Source organism: Podarcis raffonei, chromosome 6, assembly GCF_027172205.1.
Source record: "Podarcis raffonei isolate rPodRaf1 chromosome 6, rPodRaf1.pri, whole genome shotgun sequence".
NCBI classification, from domain to species: Eukaryota; Metazoa; Chordata; class Lepidosauria; order Squamata; family Lacertidae; genus Podarcis; species Podarcis raffonei.
The window spans coordinates 24,348,291-24,370,145 of NC_070607.1; the positions used below are offsets into that span (position 1 = coordinate 24,348,291).

At 44.7% G+C, this 21,855-nt stretch overlaps 1 protein-coding gene across 1 annotated transcript in view; it reads right to left on the bottom strand.

The window, feature by feature from the left end:
• Positions 1–21,855, bottom strand: part of ABCA4 (ATP binding cassette subfamily A member 4) — a 100,879-nt gene that overhangs the window by 62,036 nt on the left and 16,988 nt on the right. Inside the window, exons 7-12 of the mRNA XM_053390974.1 lie at positions 16,278–16,475; positions 11,148–11,237; positions 9,928–10,168; positions 8,508–8,647; positions 7,343–7,459; positions 2,580–2,777 (exon numbers count right to left, since the gene is read on the bottom strand). Coding sequence (XP_053246949.1) covers positions 2,580–2,777; positions 7,343–7,459; positions 8,508–8,647; positions 9,928–10,168; positions 11,148–11,237; positions 16,278–16,475 — 984 coding nt within the window. The remainder of the gene's footprint in view (positions 1–2,579; positions 2,778–7,342; positions 7,460–8,507; positions 8,648–9,927; positions 10,169–11,147; positions 11,238–16,277; positions 16,476–21,855) is intronic.

Genomic DNA, 21,855 nt, shown 5'->3' on the forward strand with positions numbered 1-21,855 from the left:
AAACTAAACATAAGAGCTAGCAACGAATGCTTACAAATAATTGTTCGCATCAAGTTGCTTTCCCCCATTATCCAAGTGAAGTCTGCCTCGCCCAAAGTCGTAAGTCAGAAAGATATGGGGCCCATAATTAATGCCTGCCAAGACCTCTCTTTAAAACCCCTGGGGAAGCAATCAAGCCATTGTTCTACTCAACTCTCATCCTGCTCCATGCCAAAAGTTCATCTTTGTAGCATACTTTTTGCTTCGTTAGCAAGACCTCCCTCCTCCCAAACCCAAGCAAGATCAATGCCCAATAACTGAGGACCTTCCCCCACAAAAAAAGAGTACCACAATTTTACACATAAGAAGTGAGAAGTTACACAATTCCAAAATAAGAGGACACTATCAGCAGACTATTCATATACAGTGGTACCTTGGTTCTCAAACGCCTTGGTTCTCAAATGCCGAAAACCCGGAAGTAAGTGTTCCAGTTTTTGAATGTTTTTTGGAAGCCGAACATCCAATGTGGCTGTCAGATATTGTTCCCAGGGCACCTGCACCAATCAAAAGCTGCAACTTGGTTTTCGAACATTTCGGAAGTCAAACGGACTTCCGGAACAGATTAAGTTTGCCACTTTTGTTTTTGCTATTTATTTTGCGTTTTTGTTTTTGAAGCTTTTTCAGTTGTTTTTGTGGCCATATGGAACCCAGTTCAGCTACTGATTGATTGATTGATTGATTGATTGATTGACTGATTGTGTGACTGCGGAAATGGATAAAAGTCCCCCATCCAAACAATGACTATCATCAGTGCAGGTAAGAAAAATTAATTTTATTTTTTCTTATCTTCCATACTGTTTTATTCATTTTATAGTACAGTACATTGATTACTGCTTTCATTTAATTGATCAATTGTATCGTGAGATAGAAAAATTCATGTTAAATTGCTGCTTTAGGGTTGTTTTTAAAAGTCTGGAATGGATTACTCCGTTTTGCATTACTTTCTATGGGAAAACACACCTTGGTTTTGGAACACTTTAGTTTTGGAACCGACTTCCAGAACGGATTAAGTATGAGAACCAAGGTACCACTTTACTTGCTTTTAAGCCAACTCTTCCTTCATACATCACATGCAAATCTCTTTGCCACCCCCTTTCCTTTTCAAATCTAAACCAGCCTCCCAAGCAGTAAAACTGAAGCCCAAATCTTAACCCTTCCCTATTAGTTGGTTTTCAACCTCCAAATTGCTGCTTTGGACCCCATGGGGGAAAATGTATGTTTCTGTTTCTTTTTCCCAATGGGACCAAGAAGATGGAATTGGCCTGGGAGCAATAGGACCTGGAAGTTGGAAGACACAGAAAACTAGACTCAGCGAGACAAATTCTAGCCTAGCCTTCCCTTAGACATGCTTGTTTTTTTTTGCTTGTGAGCTCTTCTCACGGGGGAGGTTTCCATCAAGTAAGTCCTCATCTGAATTAAAATTGTAGGCATATTATATGCTTATATCCAATGTTTGGTCTCAAGTGTATTACAGTAAGAAAAAGTAAAAGGTAAAGGAACCCTGGATGGTTAAGTCCAGTCAAAGGTGACTATGGGGTTGCGGCGCTCATCTCACTTCAGGCCGAGGGAACCGGCGTTTATCCACAGACAGCTTTCTGGGTCATGTGGCCAGCATGACTAAACCACTTCTGGTGCAACGGGACACTGTGACGAGTGCCAGAGTGCACAGAAACAGCCTTTACCTTCCCGCTGCAGCGGTACCTATTCATCTACTTGCACTGGTGTGCTTTTGAACTGCTAGATTGGCAGGAGCTGGAACAAAGCAAAGGGAGCTCACCCCGTCACAGAGAATTGAACTGCCAACCTTCTGATTGGCAAGCTCAAGAGTCTGAGTGGTTTAGACCACAGCGCCACCCATAAGAATTACCCCTCTCACTGCAGCGGAGTCAACCCTCCATCCTTCTGTGTGCATTACTGTTGGGTGCACCTCTGGGCTCGAAGGAGCAAGCCTAGGCAGGTAATTCATGCAGACACAATAGTTATTTTCCTCTGAGGTCTGGTAATTTTGCAGCGGCCTTGCATCAGAAATGATCCAATCACACTCAATATGGATCTGTGGCAGAACTACAAACCCTGATTGCAAGGAACCAAGACCAGAGCAGTGAATCATGCCAAGAGGGATTGGACAGCCTCCTTTCCTTGGGTTCTCAGAAGCCCCTAATTACTGAATTAATTTATTTCTCATGCCCCCGTCTCTTGCAGAACACAGATCGAAAATCACCACACTGGTATTCCAGGTTTTTTTTACTTATGGCTGCATGCTTATTCCTTCTTTGTCTTTTAGAATTTGCATTGTGGACTGTAAACTTCAATTGAAACTGCAAATACATTGTTTGCCCAAACTAGCCCCAATGCCAGCTCCCTAGATTGTGAAAGTTATGGCCCTGAACAGCACACACACAGCCTAAAAGCTCTGCAGTTTGGCTGGCTGGAAGGATTGAAAGCTACTGCTAAACATTTATTTTCTAAATGTTTGAGCATTGATGTTCTAATACTGTGTTGAGCATCCATCCTCATATTGAAAAAGATACCAGTCTTACCTGCAGGTACTCGTGGACCATATGCAGAGCCTGGTTGGCAACACTGAAGACATCCCTCCAATCAAAGTTCACCATGCCTTCACTTCTTCTCTCTGGTGGCCCATTGTACAGAAAATTGATCACATCTTCTGCAGTGAAACCTTCAGAACCCAGCTGCTCATTTAAGAAGCCTTTCACCGTAGGGTTTTGCAAAGTGTCCTAGGGAAGAAACATTAGGTCTAATTTAACATATTATATTTGTACATGCATTTGTATTCTATCACCTGGGAAACTGCAACCTTGGTAACTCAAGGGAAGAATTACCTGCTACTAAGCCTACATGGATAATTCAGTCTGAGGAAAGGTCAGAATCAGACACCAACCATCCACACAGGTGTAGAGGAACCCAAACCATAACCCCGCCTAGGTCTGACTCCTTTGCCCTAACCAGCTACTTAGAAGCTAAACCTTAACTGCCCTTGTGTTCACTGGCTTTGAGGTAGATAGAACACATGGATGTGGCAGCATAGCCCCTTCTCCAGACCAGTCATAACCAAAGATACCCAACATGGGCTGCCATATATCCAGAATTTCCCAGACATATCCAGAATACAGCAGTCGGAAACTGAAATGTCCAAGGGAAAAACGGACATATGGCAACCCATGTTGGAAGTTTAGGTTTTAGCGAATTTCTTTAAAGATCGCTCAAAAACTTCATATTTTTTTTGAGCTCAACAACTTTGGCCCCCAGAAAAGCTCAACAACTTTGGCAACACTATAGAAGAAGAAGAAGAAGAAGAAGAAGAAGAAGAAGAAGAAGAAGAAGAGTAGTAGTTTGGATTTGATATCCCGCCTTTCACTCCCTTTAAGGAGTCTCAAAGCGGCTAACATTCTCCTTTCCCTTCCTCCCCCACAACAAACACTCTGTGAGGTGAGTGGGGCTGAGAGACTTCAGAGAAGTGTGACTAGCCCAAGGATTAGCCCTCGTAGCTGGGGTTAGCTCAAGACATAGTGCTGTTTGAGGCACGAAAAAGGAGCAATGCAGAAGCGAGCTCCAGGTGGCTGGAATGGTAAACAGGAAACTGATGTTATTGGATTGTCCCGTGGGAAACTGGGACTGTCTGTAAAGTGCTCTGAGAGCCGGATGTTACCTCAGAGCAGCACATGACCCTGTACTGGAAGTACATGGGAGGGGTTTTATACTCTCTCTGCAGTGGGAAGCAGAGTGTGCAGACATGTTTCTCTGTACTGGTGAAAGACAGGAATAAAGACATGTAGATATATTTCTGTCTGTCTCTTTCCCCCTCCCTGGGAGAGGAGTGGGAGGAGTGGTGGTGTGTTCTCCTTCACGTTGAGGAGAATCGCCGAAGAGACCTCCTTTGATCTTGCCGGCAGACGCTGGCAGGGGAGGTCAAGGATTCAAGCCGGGCACCTTGAGGGTGGCCAAATTCCTCTGGACTAAGAGCTGAGCTGGAGGCTCTGGATTTTGGCTTGGATCCCGAAATCTGGTAGCAGATCGATGGATATCTGATCTATGAGAATCTGCATGAGAGGTGAGAGGTCGATGAATCGTTGCCATCCTCTGCACCTAAGGAGATAAAGAAAGCGTCTGCCTGCAGCCAGAAGCTGAAACAGACAGCTGGACACCGAGAGGAGTGTGTTCCAAGGCAACGGAGCCCCAGAAAAGGTATGCTGCATTTTGGGCAAGAGAGAAAATGAACGCAGAAAGGCTTATTTTCTGGTTCACAAGGAAGAGCTGCGTTTGAAAAAAACAAGCTCTGAGGGCAAGCTTGCATACCAGGAATTCCTGTGGTTTAGATAAGGGGTTCCGTCCTGAGCAGGTTGCTAGGCAACGTCTGCCAGTTAAAGAATGGCTAAAAAGAGCCTGGGAAATCGAAAGTGTATCTGCGCAGCTGTGCAAGGGTTTTGAAAAACAACCCAAAGGCAAGCCTGCCAGTGAAGCAGTAAACAAAGACTTTTGGAGTTTACTGGCTTGGAAAGTGAAAGCTGGCTTGAGATTGAGTGTAAGGCTAACTCTTGGATTCAGCATGGATGCCAAAAAGGGGGGAGTGCCCCTGAATGCCGTGGTTCTAGATGAACACAGCCGGCATGCTGCACTGGAAGTAAAGGACAGGGGGAGGGAGGAACGGAGTTCTAATTCCCCCACCGATGAGGCTACTGGAAAGGATGCTGTAGCTTTGAACGCTGTCCAGTGTTACAATTGCGGACAGGCTGGGCATCTTCAGCGGAACTGTAAGAAGCCACGTCAGCCAAAAGGAGCGAAGGGCCGCTCAGCAAAGCCTGAGGCGTCAGGCAAAGGTCGTACCAAGCCTATGGTGGAACCTGCAAAGGCTTTGATGGCGAAAGGAACCACGCCAGATGTTGGGAACGCGTTTATTATCGACACTGCAGCGACCGTCCATATGTCCCCACACAAAGAACTCTTTTCAACGTTTAAGAAGCAAAGCTTCACTGTGACACAGGCCAATGGTCAGGAGCTAGAAGCGGCCGGCGTGGGGACTGTCTATCTAAAGAGTCTGGACTTGACAATAAATAATGTTTACTTGGTTCCTGAATTGAACTTCAATCTGCTGAGTGTTTCGCAGATTGCAAAGAAAGGACTGAAACTGTCCTACGATGCTGAGAGCTGCGAGATCTACAAAGATGGAGAGTTATATCTTTCTGCCAAACAGAAGGATGGACTTTATTTGTTGACTTTTGCACAAAGTGATTACATGGAATGTAATTCATCTGTGTCTAACCAAGTTTCTCTTGCAGGTGTGAGCAAGAAGAAGACCGGGGTCAACAGGGCATTTCAGCGGGTGTATGCTGATGTGATTGGTCCTCTAGAACCATCTAGAGGCAATGCAAGATATTATCTTGTGTGTGTGGATCATTTCTCTAACTATGTCTGGGTTTATGTGCTGAGAAAGCCAAAGGAAGCCTTGGAGAGGTTTCAGGGGTTTTGTGACAAAGTTAAGAGTATGCATGATGCTAACATTGATTGTCTATTCACAGATGAGAAGCAGATTTTTCTTTTACAGGATTTCCAGAGGTTCCTGCAGAAGAAGGGAATAAGACACAAGGTTTCTGTTTCAGCGGAAGCGTGGAACAGGGGTGTCTGTGTACGGGTGAACAAAGAATTGCAAAAGGGGATGGAAGCGCAATTGCTTAGTTCACATCTGCCACATGAGTACTGGGCCGAGTCTCTGATGTCGTACTGTTATACGAAAGTGAGAAAGGTTTCAAAAGAGTTGGGAAGTTCTCCTTTTGAGAAACTGTTCCACAGAAAACCTTCTGTTGCCCATTTCAAGGTTTTCGGGTCTCATGTGAGAACAGAAGCTCCAGGTGGAGTAAAGAATGCCAGAGGCATTTTTGTGGGGTATGAAAAGGGTCTCTACAGAGTAATTTTGTCTGAATCTGGTCAGGTGATTCTCACAAAATTTCTAGAGAGTGTTCCTGAACAGGAGAGAGTGATAGTACACACATTTCCCACTGAGGACGATTCAGATGATGATGATTTCACTGATTTCAGCTGTACAGAAAGTGATGACACTGATAGCTCGGAGAGCTCAGTTGTCACAGTCATTGAGAGGAAGTCTCACACAATAGATAGGCCTTCACAACTGAAGGATGAACCACTGTTTACCATTGGAACTAGTTCTCCAAAGAGTCCTGAGACTGGACCAGTGAGCAGAGAGGATCAGCACCTCATACGTAGGTCTGAGAGAGTTACAAAGGGTCAACCACCCAAGAGGTACTCAAAAGAGTTTGCAAACTTAGCTGTTGCATGTGTTGCTGTTGTAAACAACCGAGGACAGGTTAGAGCTGTGTCTAAGTCAGAGACAAAGACACAACAGAGAGTTGCTAGCCAAGGTAATGCAGATGCACTCATTCCTTGGAAACCAAACAACCAGAGAGGTACACTGGGGAAACCAGTGGCGGGGAGTTCCAAGGGTGGAACTGAAACAACAGGGGAGTGTTATGTGTATAACAACTGTTTGTTTTCTTCTCTGGATCACGCTTTGCTTGCCGCAACACGCATTGATTCTTTTGGGGGAGGATGTTACGAAAAAGGAGCAATGCAGAAGCGAGCTCCAGGTGGCTGGAATGGTAAACAGGAAACTGATGTTATTGGATTGTCCCGTGGGAAACTGGGACTGTCTGTAAAGTGCTCTGAGAGCCGGATGTTACCTCAGAGCAGCACATGACCCTGTACTGGAAGTACATGGGAGGGGTTTTATACTCTCTCTGCAGTGGGAAGCAGAGTGTGCAGACATGTTTCTCTGTACTGGTGAAAGACAGGAATAAAGACATGTAGATATATTTCTGTCTGTCTCTTTCCCCCTCCCTGGGAGAGGAGTGGGAGGAGTGGTGGTGTGTTCTCCTTCACGTTGAGGAGAATCGCCGAAGAGACCTCCTTTGATCTTGCCGGCAGACGCTGGCAGGGGAGGTCAAGGATTCAAGCCGGGCACCTTGAGGGTGGCCAAATTCCTCTGGACTAAGAGCTGAGCTGGAGGCTCTGGATTTTGGCTTGGATCCCGAAACAATATACTTCCTCCCATTTGAAGTACAGACTCTGACTGGTCTAACAGTTGACCCTTCAGGTAAGACAGCATCGTCCACTGTACCTGAGGGCAGCAGGATAGCTTGGGAGTCGCATTAGGAATGAGGGATAGGAGAGATTGCTGCCACCCCAGCACCTGCTGTTTGAAGCAATCACATCACTCTGCCTAATGGATTCCAGTTCCCTTCCCATACCAAGTAAGGCATCCTGCACGTACCCGGATCATGTTCATTTGCACACTGTCTTGAAAGAAGCTCCACACTTGGGGTCCCACTTCCTTCCAGGCTTTAGACAAGAGTCTGAGGCGCACAAGTTCCTCAAATGTGGAATTTGCCTGAGTTAGGAAGTTGCAGGAGGGAGAGGAAGAAAGAATCATAGGAAAAACAGAAGATTTGGAGATAGTCTTAGACGCCAGCTAGTCCAAACCCCTCAACCCAGGAAACCCAGAGCTACAGCATCCCTAAGCAATTACTGAACAGTTGAACACTAAATACGTATTTCTGCTGCCTTCAGAATACAAATGCCTATTGATAATGTGGCAATATTCATGTGGCAGTAATGTGCCTTGGGAACGAGACCCTGGCCCCTAATATCACCAGTGGCTTCACCTGAACGTTCACATATTGAGTGGGAATATCTGAAGGGAGATCTTTTTCATGTGTTTGGCTGAAGGCACTTGAAGCCCTTCTGCAGCCAGGAACTCAGACAGTAGGGAGGAGTCTAAGCATGTTCAGGGGAATGCACAAATAATCCCCCTTTCAGACCGCCCTGCCCAATCTGCAAGAGTTGGGGCTGGTGGTGGTGAGGACAAGTTTTTTGGGACAGGGGGAGAGGCATGCATTCTGCACCCACATTCTGCACATTATTCCCCCCCATACTTTTGAAGAATGCCTGAACAAGGATAGTGAATTCATGTGAAACTTAAGAACCTGAACAGTTATTGTGATATAGATTGGTGCTTTGTTATTTAATTACTGCAAATGGTTTCTGGGTGGGCCAAAAAACATGGGATATCAGTGCAGTAGAATAAATTAGAAAGTGGCCTTGTGTATTATTTATACCAATTCTGCTTCATTCCAATTTTTGCAGTCCTGGGTTTGCATCAGCAAGCAGAAAAAGATCCGCTATAGTAGCTACATGGATTTCTTTTTTTAAAAAACCCCGAATGGTAAGTATTAGAGAACTAAAAAGAGGCTGGGCTTCCCCCTTTCCTCCCCAGTCCTGAGTTCAAAGGCCACGTTACATTTTCTTGAGGGGGGAAAAGGTCTGTTGTTGCCTGCAGCAACAGCTTGGTTGCCACTTGTTCAATGGACCTCTCTTGCAAAGTGCTCAAGTTATAAACACTGCAGGTGCATAGGTGTAGCAGAGAGAAAATAACTTACATTCTTCAGTATCTCGTGAACGGCAGGTGAATCTGGAGCAAAGAGGATTTTCCCCATCAATAATGGTTTCATAGCCCTCCAGGCTATTTTGGTTAAAGGATTTGATTCCATAGTCTGGATCAATGTGTTACAAAAGGGAGCTGTTGGAGGAGAGGGAGGGGAAAGGAGATACGTTATATAACACTGGCCCAGTTTTTAATTGTTCACGACATTCTGCAGCCTAGCCTTTCCATCTTACCAACAGAAAATTGCAGCTACACCAGTTTCTAGGAACTCAGCAAACAGAGCAAAAAAGGTTCAGGTTGCATCTATGCAGCAGCCATGCTTTTAGTTAAAAGAGCAGTGTAATACTACTTGACTGAAATCTAAAGGACGGAAATTCCAGGGTTTATTGAGCTCATTTTACAGCAGCAGTACAACGGCAGCAGCAGAACTAAGCAGCCTTTTCCAAAACTGGTGCCATCCAGGCGCTGGTGGCGGCCTCCAGATCAGCCTTTATCAACCGTGGGTTCCCAGATGTTGTTGGAGTACCACTCCCATCATCCCTGGCTGCTGTCCTTGCTGGCTATGGATGATGGGAGTTGTAATCCAACAACATCTGTGAACCCAACAGTTGAGAAAAGCTACTCCAGATGATGAGGGTTGTTCACAAAGGAATGTGGCATGCTGGAAAAGGTTTCCCACGCTTGTCCTAACGTAGCAGGGGTGGAGAACCTTCTTCTACCTTAGGGAAGCACTCCTTTCTGGTCAGTGTTCTGAGGGCCTCACAACAAGGTGAAAGTGGGCAGAGCAACAAAGGTCAATTTTACAGTAGCCGAGTTTCTACACACACACACACACACGCCTCCTTTCCTCCAAACCACGAGGACCTCTGTATTGTCCATTCAGACAAGCAAGAGGCATAATCAGAGCTCAAGGACACATTCCAGCCTGATGCAAAGCTAATGAGGAGACTGTGGCTATGGCCTCAGAAGATTCTAAGAGCCGGGTCAGTTTTTGGATCACAACTCTCATCATCCCTAGCTAGCAACACCAGTGTTCAGGGATGATGGGAATTGTAGAACAAAAGCATCAGGAGACCCATGTTTGGGGGAAAATGGGGCTAGAAAGACCGGGAAGGCCAAATTGGTGTTCCCCACCCCTGGCCATAATGCCAATTTTGGAGTCTCTCTCACTGAAGCGCCTGTCTCTTTCAGGTATTGTAGGCAAATCTTAAAATGACAGCAACCTTGCATTGCTAGCAAACACACACACAGGTTCCTGCCCTAATGATTTCAGCTGCTTTATGCCTTTGCATGGATTAAGTTGTTAGGCGAAATTCCTGAAACAACTAATGGCGTAACAGTGGCATTATCAATCTTAATCTTATAATACAAGCCCACATGAAGCACAGCCGATGGGGTGGGGGTGGGGGACTTACTGGTTGTGTTGTCATAAACATAAATGGATTCCTTCTTCGTGGAGTCAACCCCAAGGAAGGCCTTGTAATTATTGTCTTCGTACCAGTTGAGAGAGATTATTCTGGAACCACCTCCCTCTGGGTAGCCACAGAGAAGATCAGATAAAGAACTCATCAGCTGCCATAAGGACACAGGCTCCCCATCTCGCAGAAGCGGCTGTAGGGTCGATAAAAGGTCCTGAACACTCGGCCTATGTGCCAGCTGCAGTGAAACAAAGCATTTTTTAAATGAATGGTTATACTAAGAACAGAAAGGAATAATAAAGCTGAACAATATGCCCACTGCAGCAAACTTGCCCTCTTCTAGGCTTTTTGCTTTTTTAAAAGTAACAAACACTGCTCCTGCTCTCTTCTACTCTAATTAAGGACATCTTTGGCTATGCCCCTCCTAAATACAAAAAAAGGTGTTGAACTGGTATTATGGTGTTTAAAAGAAGTATCAAGCTGCACTGAAGCAAGATGCAGGTTTGATCAGGAACGTGAAGACTAAAGATAGTCACATCTGAGTGCATTACTAAGGGCTGCTTGTTAATCATCATCAAGTGGGCATGCAGAGATAAGCAATGGAATCTGTAGACCAAACCCAAAAGGAGGTTTGGAAGTCAGGCAAGGTATATAACAGCAGAGAATGAGCTGCAACAGCATCCTTATACATGGAGACAAAGAGCAGCATATTATCAGATGCCCTATATAGGTTCTGGATATATCAGATTAGAAATCACTGTTAGTCAGTCTGAAGCTGAATTCAGAAATGTAGGTTGTACACCACTTCAAACTTCAGATGGTGAAAACCATTTTGGAATTCTACCTCATGTGAAAATAATGTGCTCAAATGAAAAGCTAGTGCACATCAGGGGTAAGATTCTAGCCTCGCCTTCTTCCTGCTGAGCTAGCTTTTTAGTTGCAGGTTTGTTTAACATAGAGGAATATGCAATCAGTTACCAGGACACTGAAGGTGCAGATCTGTATAATGCATGGCTTCTTAATAAGTCACAGGCAGTAGGAACAAGCATTAAGGAAAACCAGTGGGTGAAATTATTAAACTGCCCAAGCAGTTGGCATGTTTAAATTCACTGCATAAGGATGCCCGCCTGTGTCCAACACAAATTCCTTACAAGTTCCTTACTCAATATTTATGCCAGTTGCACTCATTTCCCTACCCCACAATGCTAAAGTGTTACCTCTTGCACAGCTTGGGAGACATTAGAAAGCACTCGTCCCCACATTTGTAGATCAGCACCTTGAGCGTTGCCGTCTAACACGGTGGGAAGCTGTAAAAGAAGAAAAGTGAATGCTGGTGAGACATGACCAGTATCTACCTAAATGCTTTCAGAGTCAGGAGCTAGCTTGTGCTAGCCTCCTAGGCTGTGTTTCCAAACCTTCAAAGCCTCGGTCATCCAAGTTGCCCTTTTCCAACTCTCTACAAGAAGACAATGCCATTTCTCTAATCAGGGAAAAGACCCCCTTAGGGGCAGACCTACTACAAGGAAACATCCTCAGGCAAAAAATGATGAAGAGCAAGAAACAGATAGATCTGTATGGCCTGCCCTATACTTCCTAAGCTAACCTGCTATACTTGGCCCGAGTGGAGGAGTTTCAAGGTAAGATGCAATTGTCTGTCCTGTCAGGTTGTGTAGATGGAATGGAGGGTGGCTCCACCTTGTCCTTCATCTCAGGCAGCAAAATGGTTTGGGTTGGTCCTGAACACCCTAACACACCCTGAACACAAAATTCATACAGGCTCAAATGATCATGACTTCTTGTTGTTTAATCTTAACCACAGAATTCCTAGGATCATCATCACGAAGAACTTAAGGTAAGAGCTGTTCAATAATGGAACAGACTCCTTCGGAAGGTGGTGGACTCTCCTTCGCTGGAGGTTTTAAAGCAGAGGTTGGTATGTCCATCTGTCATGAATACTTTAGTTGTGATTCCTGCACTGATGGAGATTATCCTCAGGGTCCCTTCCAACTCCACAGTTCTATGATTCTATGAACGATGCAATGCCTAGGGAAAGCACGATGCCTTTCCATGTGTCCTCATGTTTCCTAACTTGGAAACATTTTAGATTTTACTTGGAAATCTATAGAATTCCTAGGATTTGCATACAATGCCTAGACCGATCAGTGTTCATTTGACTTTGTTCTGTACATTATGTAATACCATCCACTAATGGACAACATTCTGCAGAGTACCTAAAGTTTGTACTTTGTAGCACATGCATATTCATCAAATCTCATGGTTTACAAGCAGGTTACTGATTTCTACAAGGGCTGCTTTCAGCGTAGGATGCCAACTCATAGCCCTGATTTTGCCACTGTCCCAAAACATGCACCACTACTGCTTCTGTTTACTGACCATTAAGCCAGCAAGCAATATGTGATGAACTCAGGATAACAGCAGCAGGACCATGATCAGATGATTGAGTTTGTTATGGAAAGCAATGGGAACAGACCCGATTCCATGCTTGCCACCCAACGATATAGCTATCCTATTATGGGACAAGCATTTCTAGATGTGGCAAAGTGGATTAGACCCTGTGGTGCTGGCCAAGATCATGTGACATATGAAAGACTTCTTGGATGTGCAAGAAGAAAGAATGAGCAGTGTTGCTTTTGTTCCCACCCTGCAGGCTGTGGGGAATCACATATTCCAAACATGATCCACTCCCTTTTTACCCTGCAGGTATCATCTTTCTGGCTTGCTGAAATTATTTCAGAATGCATCATTCTGTGGCATCACACATACCATAGATTACAAGGGAGGCCTCTCTAGTATTCATGGCCTGTCACCTTATGAGAAAGTCCAGTCAGACCAGGAAATTTTGCGGTGAGTGATTTTGCAGGGCGAACAAGGAATTTTAAGAATTTGCCTAATCCATATTGCTCTCTGTTCATTTCCTTGCTCTGTCACACACTCCCACACTCCCACCAGTGACTTGGATTAGTTAAAATATTCAACCATCCTTTAGAACCTCTCGGAAGAATTTGATTTTTCATGTGACCACAGCTAGAGGCAGCAACACTCCTGAATGTCAGTTACTGGAAAACACAGGAGGGGAGAGTGCTCTTGTGCTCGTATCCTGCTTGCTGGACACTGTGAGAACAGGATACAGGATTAGTTGGGCCATTGGCCTGATCCAGCAGACTCTTTTTATGTTCATATAATGAGGTATATGGTATAAGGCTTGGTATAAGGCAGCTTCCAAAATGACTGAAGAGTTGAGATGGCCAAATCATGAGCTTATTCTGAGGCCCACCAGTATCTGTGGTCAATTTCTTCACAGTTTCTCTGTCGATGCCCTGCCTATCTTACCTCAGAGGTTAAAGATAGGAAATCAATGCCAGAATTACCTTCAAACCATAACAATGAATTCCCTTCCAGGGGGCAACAATCGTTCACCCGAGTGTAGGCTGAGGTAAACTCTGACACCAGAGTATTTGCTTTGCAGGCAAAGTTCAGATTTCATATCCTTGGGGCAGAGTTGTAAAAAGCCCTAAATCAGATTGAAAGTTGAAAAGGTTTGTGCGGGGACTAGCTATTCTGCTGAAGGCATCATTCCTTCCAGGCAGCAGACTAACACAGAATGGGGGAAAAGCACAGATCACTCTCAGGCTGTCAGGGACCTGACAAATTGACAGTTTTACGGTGCACACATGCTGGTATTTATAACCTGTCGTGTACAGTGAACAGGAACGCCTGTAACCCAAACAGCCCCAAGCTACTGTTGATGTTTTCTCTGTAGCCTCTGAAGGCAGAACGATGGAGAGATCATTAAGACTCTGCTATGCCTTTCGCTCACCTGAAAAGTTTTGCAACTCACAATGACATCCAACATAAACATGAAAGCGGTCCTGTGGATACGTTTTGCTCTGCCCTCCTCACATGCTGCCTGGGCCTCCACATAGCAGCCTTGGCTGATTCCCACTGCCCACATTTTCCGTCCCTGGTACTAGTCTGCTGAACACTTCTGGAGGAAATCTGAAGAATGTGCTGACTCTGACATTTGTAAACACAGCCTTTCCTCCTTCAGCTCTACCCTTTGCTTTGCCACACACACACGCACACACGCACACACACACACAAACTGTACTATTCTCTCTGTGTGAATGTGTAGTGAACACTCCAGTCATATAACTCCAGTCATATAACCTTCTCCCCAAATCTTCCCCTTCACCCCCACATCAATCTGCCAACAAGATCTTGCAAAGTTTTCCCAAGGAAAAAGATCTAGCAGAAATCCCCCTCCATCCCCCTTCTGACTCCTTACTGACAGGGGCTTTGTATCGCATTTTGGGGGCAATTTTTCTGTGTGTGCATTTCATGCACTCACTTCCATTCATTTCTGTTTTTACAGTCATGGATATTCACTGCTGTCTACTATTTGCTGTCCACAAAAGCCCATGCCCAAGTGGGCGAAAGTTAACAGAATGCCTCTGCTGCATTGTCATTGTTTTGTCCCTCTGCAAAATGGTTAGAGTGTTGAACATGGGAAGATTAGGTTGCACACAGGTGAAGAGCAAACAGAAGTAGAGGCTGTTATCATTAGAGGCCACTAACTAAAACATCATTCATCACACACATGACAAACCACTCGCTTAGAAAGAAAAAGCACTAACAAGCTTCCATGCCAGAAGTGGCTGCCAAAATATAACAGGTTATTTTTACTCATTGGATTTTCCACAGAAAGAGGAAATCCAGATTAAAAGTTTTCTGAAGGTATGAGCTATTGTATTGATGATTACAACATCACACAAAGACACTGCAAAAAAACTTGTGTGTGTAAGCAACACCAGTTCCACAATAGTCACATCTGGACGCACCCTGGCTCTTCCGCAAACCGCAAACCCACCCCAACTATTCATTCCACCAGCCCAACTCTCATTCCTTCTCTGTCTCCCACCTGTAGTTTTGCAGCTCTTGCCCTACCCTGCTCTCTCTCCCTCTTTTAATGTTTAATTCCCCCTCCTTAAGAAAACCCTTAAGGGTTTAGCCACATATCATCTTTCAGATACGTCGCACACCAAACCTCCTTGAATTCAGAGTATGAAGGAAAGGCTGGCAGCAGGCTGCAACGGCGGGGGGTGGGTGGGACGGGACAACCCACATCAACCACAATTACATCAGCAGATATACATGAAGGGGCAATTAAGATATAATGGCAGTGTGCACATGTGTATTTTTCAGCAGGTCATCCCATTCACATATAAAGAAGGGGGAAGCGGAGTGTCTTATGTTAACTGTAAAAGGAAGGGAGGCACTGAACCATTCCCCTTCCGTTCTTTACCTCCCCACAGTCTAATGAGTAAAAATAACCCGCAGACACTGCTGGCATGGAAGTTTGTTAGTGCATTTTTAGTGAGCAGTTTGTTACATGTGTGGCACTCAATTCCCAGCAATCTGAACAAATCACAGCTCCCAGGATCCTTTGGAGGCAGCCATGTACATTAACACTATGGGGTGAGTGCCTGCACAACCCCAAGGCTCATCCATACTTCATTTTGTGTCACAAGTTCTAGGTACAGCTCTGGGATTTCTAGGTCCATCTCCAAGCGGATTTATTTATTTATTTATTGTCCCACTGCTTTCCCAGGGAAAACCTAGTATGAGCAAAATTCTGATTTTCAAGCACAAATGCTGCTAAACCGCACCTTGACAGCTCATGAGAGCAAGGCATGCTCAAGGATACCGAAGATAAAACTCTGGCAGAATCTCAAGTGTGAAATGAAGGGCAAGCAAACAAAAAATGTGTCACGGAAAGGGACTAAATGTAAAAGATGTCATAAATGAATTCAAAATGGCAACAACCTACTATCAAGTCATCTAGAGTTATGCAAAAGTTTAAGCAATTGATAGCAAACCAAGCAGTTCTTATGGAATGGTAGAGTTGGAAGGGACCACAAGGGTCTTCAAGTCTAACCCCCTGCAATGAAGGACTCCTTTCCCCAATGTGGGGTTCAAACCGACTGAGCTATTGACTGCCTGCCCTGCAGGAAAATTCTGCAGGTTGGCATGCACCTGTTCAGGACTCCAGCCAGTCAGCCATGCCCACTTCTAAGATAGCCATTCCTTTCCACAGGAATCCTTAACCAGGATCCCACAGGACTCCCGCCATGGCGCTGGGCCACAGGTATAGCATACCTAATGTTCCTTTTTCTCAGAGACCAGCAACATAACAACATCTAATCATTTTACCTCTTCTTCTGGGACAAATACAGCAGCAGCACTACTATCCAAGCAACAAGAATTTTGAAAAACAAGACAAATGTAACCATATCTAAAAAGATCAGCCTTTGGCAGCCAGTACTCACCAAATGGAAAAGCTTGAAGAAGTCTGTGTTGGCGTACAAAGAGTCCTCGACCTTCTGCAGGTCCTCCTGGGAAAGGGCACACATTGCCTGGTGCACAGCTTGGAAGCCCCCTGGACTGCTGAAGATAATGAAGCGATTCAGCAGGGCCCGGCTACAGGCAATATCTTTCAGAGTCAACTCTGGGACACCAAAAGCAAACTGTAGGCAAAAGACAAACCATACAAGATTAGAACCCCCCGACCTTGGAGCATGGGAAGTCCGCCAAAAATTTATAATCTGGCACAATATTTGGACTGTTTGATTATCGTATAATTTGGAATGTTTAATGTGGTCTTATTGGATTGTTAAAATAGAAAACAATAAATATTATTATTAAAAAAAAAGACAAACCATACGTATTCTTTATCAATGTGGAGAATCGCTGTCAGTTCGCTTCAGTGCACAGCTCAGACCTTTATTTATTTGTGTTTGTTTTCAATACTTATATGCTGCCCAACAACAAAAGTTCTCCAGGAGGTTCTGTATTGGGACCTGTGGTGTTGTTTTTTTAAACTTGTCCTTAAACTAGTGCCATTTTTCTAGATAAAAAGTTGCCAGAACTCAGCATGAACACCTCCCTCATTCTCTTAGAATGGCAATGGCGCCCACCTGAGAGGTGCCAGAATTGAGTTCCAGCGAGTTCCGGCTGGGGGGGGGGGAGGAAGCCCTGCTCTTATGGATTTAGAAGTGAACGGTGAAGTGGCCAGGTTTGCTGACTATACTAAATTGTTCAGGGCCATCAAAACAAAATGAGATTGTGAAGAGCTCCAAAAGAACCTCTTCAAACTGAGCAAATGGGTGGGGAAATGGCAGATGCAATTCAATGTAAGAATGTGTTGCAAGTTGAGGCAAAAATAAAATAAAATTTCACATATAAGCTCAGGGGGTTTAAACTGGCATTGACAGACCAGGAATGAGGCCTTGGGGTTGTAATGGATAGCTTGATGAGGACCCAGTGTGTGGCAGCAGTGAAAAAGGCAAATTCCATGCCTGGAATCATTAGGAGAAGAACTGAAAATAAAACTGCCAATCTCATAATGTCATTATACAAATCTGTGGTGTGACCATATTTGGAATACTGTGTGCAGTTTTCGCCACCGCTCACCTCAAAAAGGATATTGCAGTGTTGGAAAGGGCTCAGAATGGCCCTTTGAACAAAATGATTGAGGGGATGCAGCAACTCCCCTATAAAAAATGGTTGAAATTTTGTAGTTTATAGACAAAAGGCAAGTAGGAGTCGATGTGATAGAATTTATAAAATTCATGGCGTTGAGAAATCCGCTCCACTTCCCAGTGGGGAGGACTTGCGGTGGACCACGTGGCCACCCACTCCCCTCCGGGGGTGGGGTCAGAGTCCCTTATCACCCAGATCATAGATCCAGCCAGCCAATCAGCTGGCTGGGGGGCATGGCCGTGACCCATTTAAACCAAGGCTTGAGCCAGATAACTTCCTTCTGGTGCGCTTCCTTGATCTCCCGCCTGCCCTCCCTATTTTCAGGTTCTCAACATTGGCCTTGCTATGGACCTCAGTTGGTCGCCATTGAGGGGCCTGGTAGGAATTTTTCCACTTGGCAAATTGGCTTGGGACATTTGGTTTTCGCCTACCTCGTAGCAATCGTCACAACTTTGTAAGGTTTGGCGGTTAGGCATTGGCTGATCTTATGATGGGGAGGGGAGGTGTGGCCATCACCTGCCCCTCCAAGCTTAAGGGTATTCCGTTAAAGGAATCTGGGGGTGTGGATCTTGCCTGAAGCCCGGGGTGAGGCTAGGGCCATGCCATGACCCCGTCGGGAACCCAGGAGGAGCTCGAGTTGGTTTGCACCAACAGGGCTCCCCGTACTGGTGGTTGACCCTTACAGGACTCCCTGCATGACAGGCAGGAGTCAGATATAGTCAAGTCAATTCCAATGCCTAAGCCAATGCCGCTCACATTCTGTAGCCAATAAAGTTGTCGCCTAAATTTGCCCAATAATATTAACCTAATATCTGTGTCCTTGTGTCTCATTCATCAACGAGGGGGTGGCCTCGGGGTCTCGACATGTGAAGTGCATGGGTAACTTTTCATGAAATTGAATGTTGAATATTCAGGACAGATAAAACAATGTTATTCTTAATGCAGTACGTAGTTAAACTATGGAACTCACTCACACGGGAGTCAGTAATGGCTGACTTAGATGGCTTTAAAAGAGAATTAGGCAAATTCATGGAGAAGAGGACTGTCGAAAGCTACTAGCCATGATGGCTGTGCTCTGCCCCCACAGTTGGAGTCAGGAATGCTTCTTAATACCAATTGCTAGGAACCACAGTAGGGGAGAACATTCTTGTGCTTGAATTCTGCTTATGGGTTTCCCACAGATATCTGGTTGGCCACTGTGATAACAGGAGGCTGGAGCAGATGAGCCACTGGCTTTATGCAGCAGGCTCTTCTTGTGTATGTTTACAAAGCCATAAGTACAATATGAAAATAAGCCTAAAACAGAATAAAAACAGCAGCAGAGGGCTGTGTACACACACATTAGTTGCAATCCATATCTATCCTGTAGTTTTTTAGGAAATGCAATCTTTTGATATGTTTACCCCTCCCAAAAAAGCTTTTAAACCAAAAAAAGGAAAAAACAACGTAGCTACTATTTAAGCCAATAACGCGCACGCAGTCTGAGAATGACCTATCTGTCATTAACGTCTGTACAATGGAACTTAAAGGTACTAAAAATATATTTCAGATTAAGAAGCTTGGGAAAATAAAAGGGCCTGGCACCTGGTCCCCCGCCCAAATGATTACTGCAGCCAATATAAATTATGTAGAATAGCAAACACTGCAGGATAAATGGTGCATAGTAAAATAAATGATGCAAGCATGCATAATTTTCAGTGTCTGTACAGGTCATAGACTATTGCTGCAGAATTTGTATTACTTTTGGCTAAGATTTATTATTATTTTTAATGTGTAATTTGGATGAAACACGAGCAGCTATCTTTTAGATTGCTGGGGGGGCGGGCGGAATAGCACTAACAATTATTGTTTTACTGTTGGTTTTTCCCTATGATGTTTTTATTTTCTGAAATAATTTGCAGCTGCTGTGATTGCCACAAATACACTTTGGTGTAGAACAGCAGGATAAAAAGCAGTGAGATCAATAATAAATAACATCTGTGTTCCCCGTGATGGATGGGCCAAGGACATCAGAAAACAACCTTGTGTTAGGACACAGAAATGAAAACAAGATTATACATCGGCTTACTGAAATTAACCACAAGCCCATAAGATGTCCTTTATGTGCAGAAGCTACATCAAACAGAGGCCCAATTCAGAAAATGTCCCAGAACAGCAGAGTTAGAAAAATGTTACACCTCTCCATACAGTTTTCCTGGTAGTTCTGACTACAGCCAACCTTCCCCCCGCCCCACACACACCATTTTTCTTCTGGGAGTCAAAAGCTGCCTGTTATCTGCCCTGCAGCCTCAAAGCAGCAGTTGAGAAATACATTCCAGTAATTTTATCAGCATGCCATTGTTCACTGAGCACTTTCGAGATGAGGAACAAAATATTTTCTCAGTTAGGTGGCCTCTAGATTAGGTTTAGCTTTCATGAGCAAGTGTGTGTCATTTCCTGCACTCCCAGGGTGCTGTGAGGTCAGCGCTTCAGCTGTGCTCAACCCTTTGCAGAAAAAAGAGGTTCACATGCTCGTAAACAGGCCTTAGTTTGACCAGTATCCTCTTTTCATTCTCCAGAATGGCATTTAAACAGGGGGAGGTGAACAGGATATATGATTAACAGTGGGCAAAGCAGCATCAAAGTATCCCATGGTAATGACATCCGTTCACAAAGCGTAGCTCCAAGAGCAGCTTCTGGTCAACTGGAAACAGGAAGTTGCTTTGCAACTAGAAATGTGCACTGTACATTTAGATACATTTCCAGATGAACAGTCTTAAAAATTGAATTGCAGATGGCATGGCTTTGCTGCTACAGAATGGGGATGGGAGCAGGAATACAGGACTGAATGACGGCATGCTCCCTCTTATGTGAAAAACACTGCACAAAGAAAGCTAGGCATCAGGGAGAAGGGTTCTAGCCTACCCGCACCCCTGGCATACTAATTTTCTATCTTTGGGGATTTTCATGTGAGACTATTGAAACATGCCACCTCCTCACCCCATCTTTAGACTACGCTGCAGTCCGTGAAAATGTTTATTATTCGGATGGCTGACTGCGTGTAGATGAGCCCTAAGAATCACAATGGAGATCTGCAGACCTGGGTCAGCAGGGCCACTTTGACAAGGGCATGGGATGTAGGTTAATGTATACTCTGTATTAATGAGGGTTCACACTCATTAGTGTGTACAAGCACACTCTGATAAATTATGATCAAGAACTCCGCTTCACTATTCAGGTGCTGAAATCCGTTTGATTTTTAGCCAAGTAAGCACCCTTACAAGAATACATGATGAGATGGCCAACATGCTATTCTTAGAACTCAACTGTGGTTTCTTTAGCAGGGTGTTAAGACTGTCTTGCCATTGAACACACTGGTGTCTTGGTATTTTCAACACCCATCAAAAGAAGACCGGTGAGTGCCCAAAGTCACCAACACTGGGCCCTGCAGGATTTGTTATTTGTTAAAATAAAAGAGCAGGAGAGATAGGATTTTATTTCACTGAAACCACTTGTGCTGGTAAAGACTGCTGGCTTTCACATCACATAGAACCTAACTTTTTTTTTCCAGGCTGTCAGGGGTAAAAAAAATAAAATGCTTTCTTCTGTGCAATTCAGAGAGCTGCCAGGGAGCTTCCTACAGCTCCGGTCAGAACCCAATCAGCTGAACAATCCAGCAAATGATCATGCAAGCCACCTACAATTTTCAAAACCCCAAAGGAGTGAAAAGTGAAAAGCAAGTTCATTAATTCTATCTCCTGCTGGCCACAAACAGCCACACACATTTCCCAGATTTGGGCATTGTACAGCAAAAATGAAAAAAGGGGGGAAATAAAGAAAAAGGGATTGTGCCCAGACAGCTGGAGTCCTTCCCTCCTTCTCCCTGCACTCTCACACGGTCAGAAAGGCTTTCGTTCCAGAGATCTGATTCAGCCAGCCTCATTCAAAAGCACAACATTCTTCTCACAGCTCCCAAGCCACAAGGACAGAAGGGGGCAATGACAGCCTGGACTGAATCACACACAAACTATCTGTAAGGAGGAGATGCTGGGAGATAACCTGGGATTGCAATTTCCCACCAAAGGATATTTTTTTTTGCCCGAAGTGCTATTATTTTGGTGAGCATTCAAGACAGGAGATCTGTCATCTGAGGGTGCAGTCTATTCACCTGGAACAATGCCCTGACAATGCCCTTCCACCTCTGCCCTCGCTGACATCAGGAGTGGTGGATTTTCAACATTCCTCCAACATGGGCATTGGGGTCCCATTCACACTTCTATTGAGATAAAGTGATGCATAGACAACCACAGAGGGAGCCCAAGCCAGGTCTAGTCATGGATGAAAATTTCCTTACTGGGCATATATCCATGACTGAGCACCAGCCTC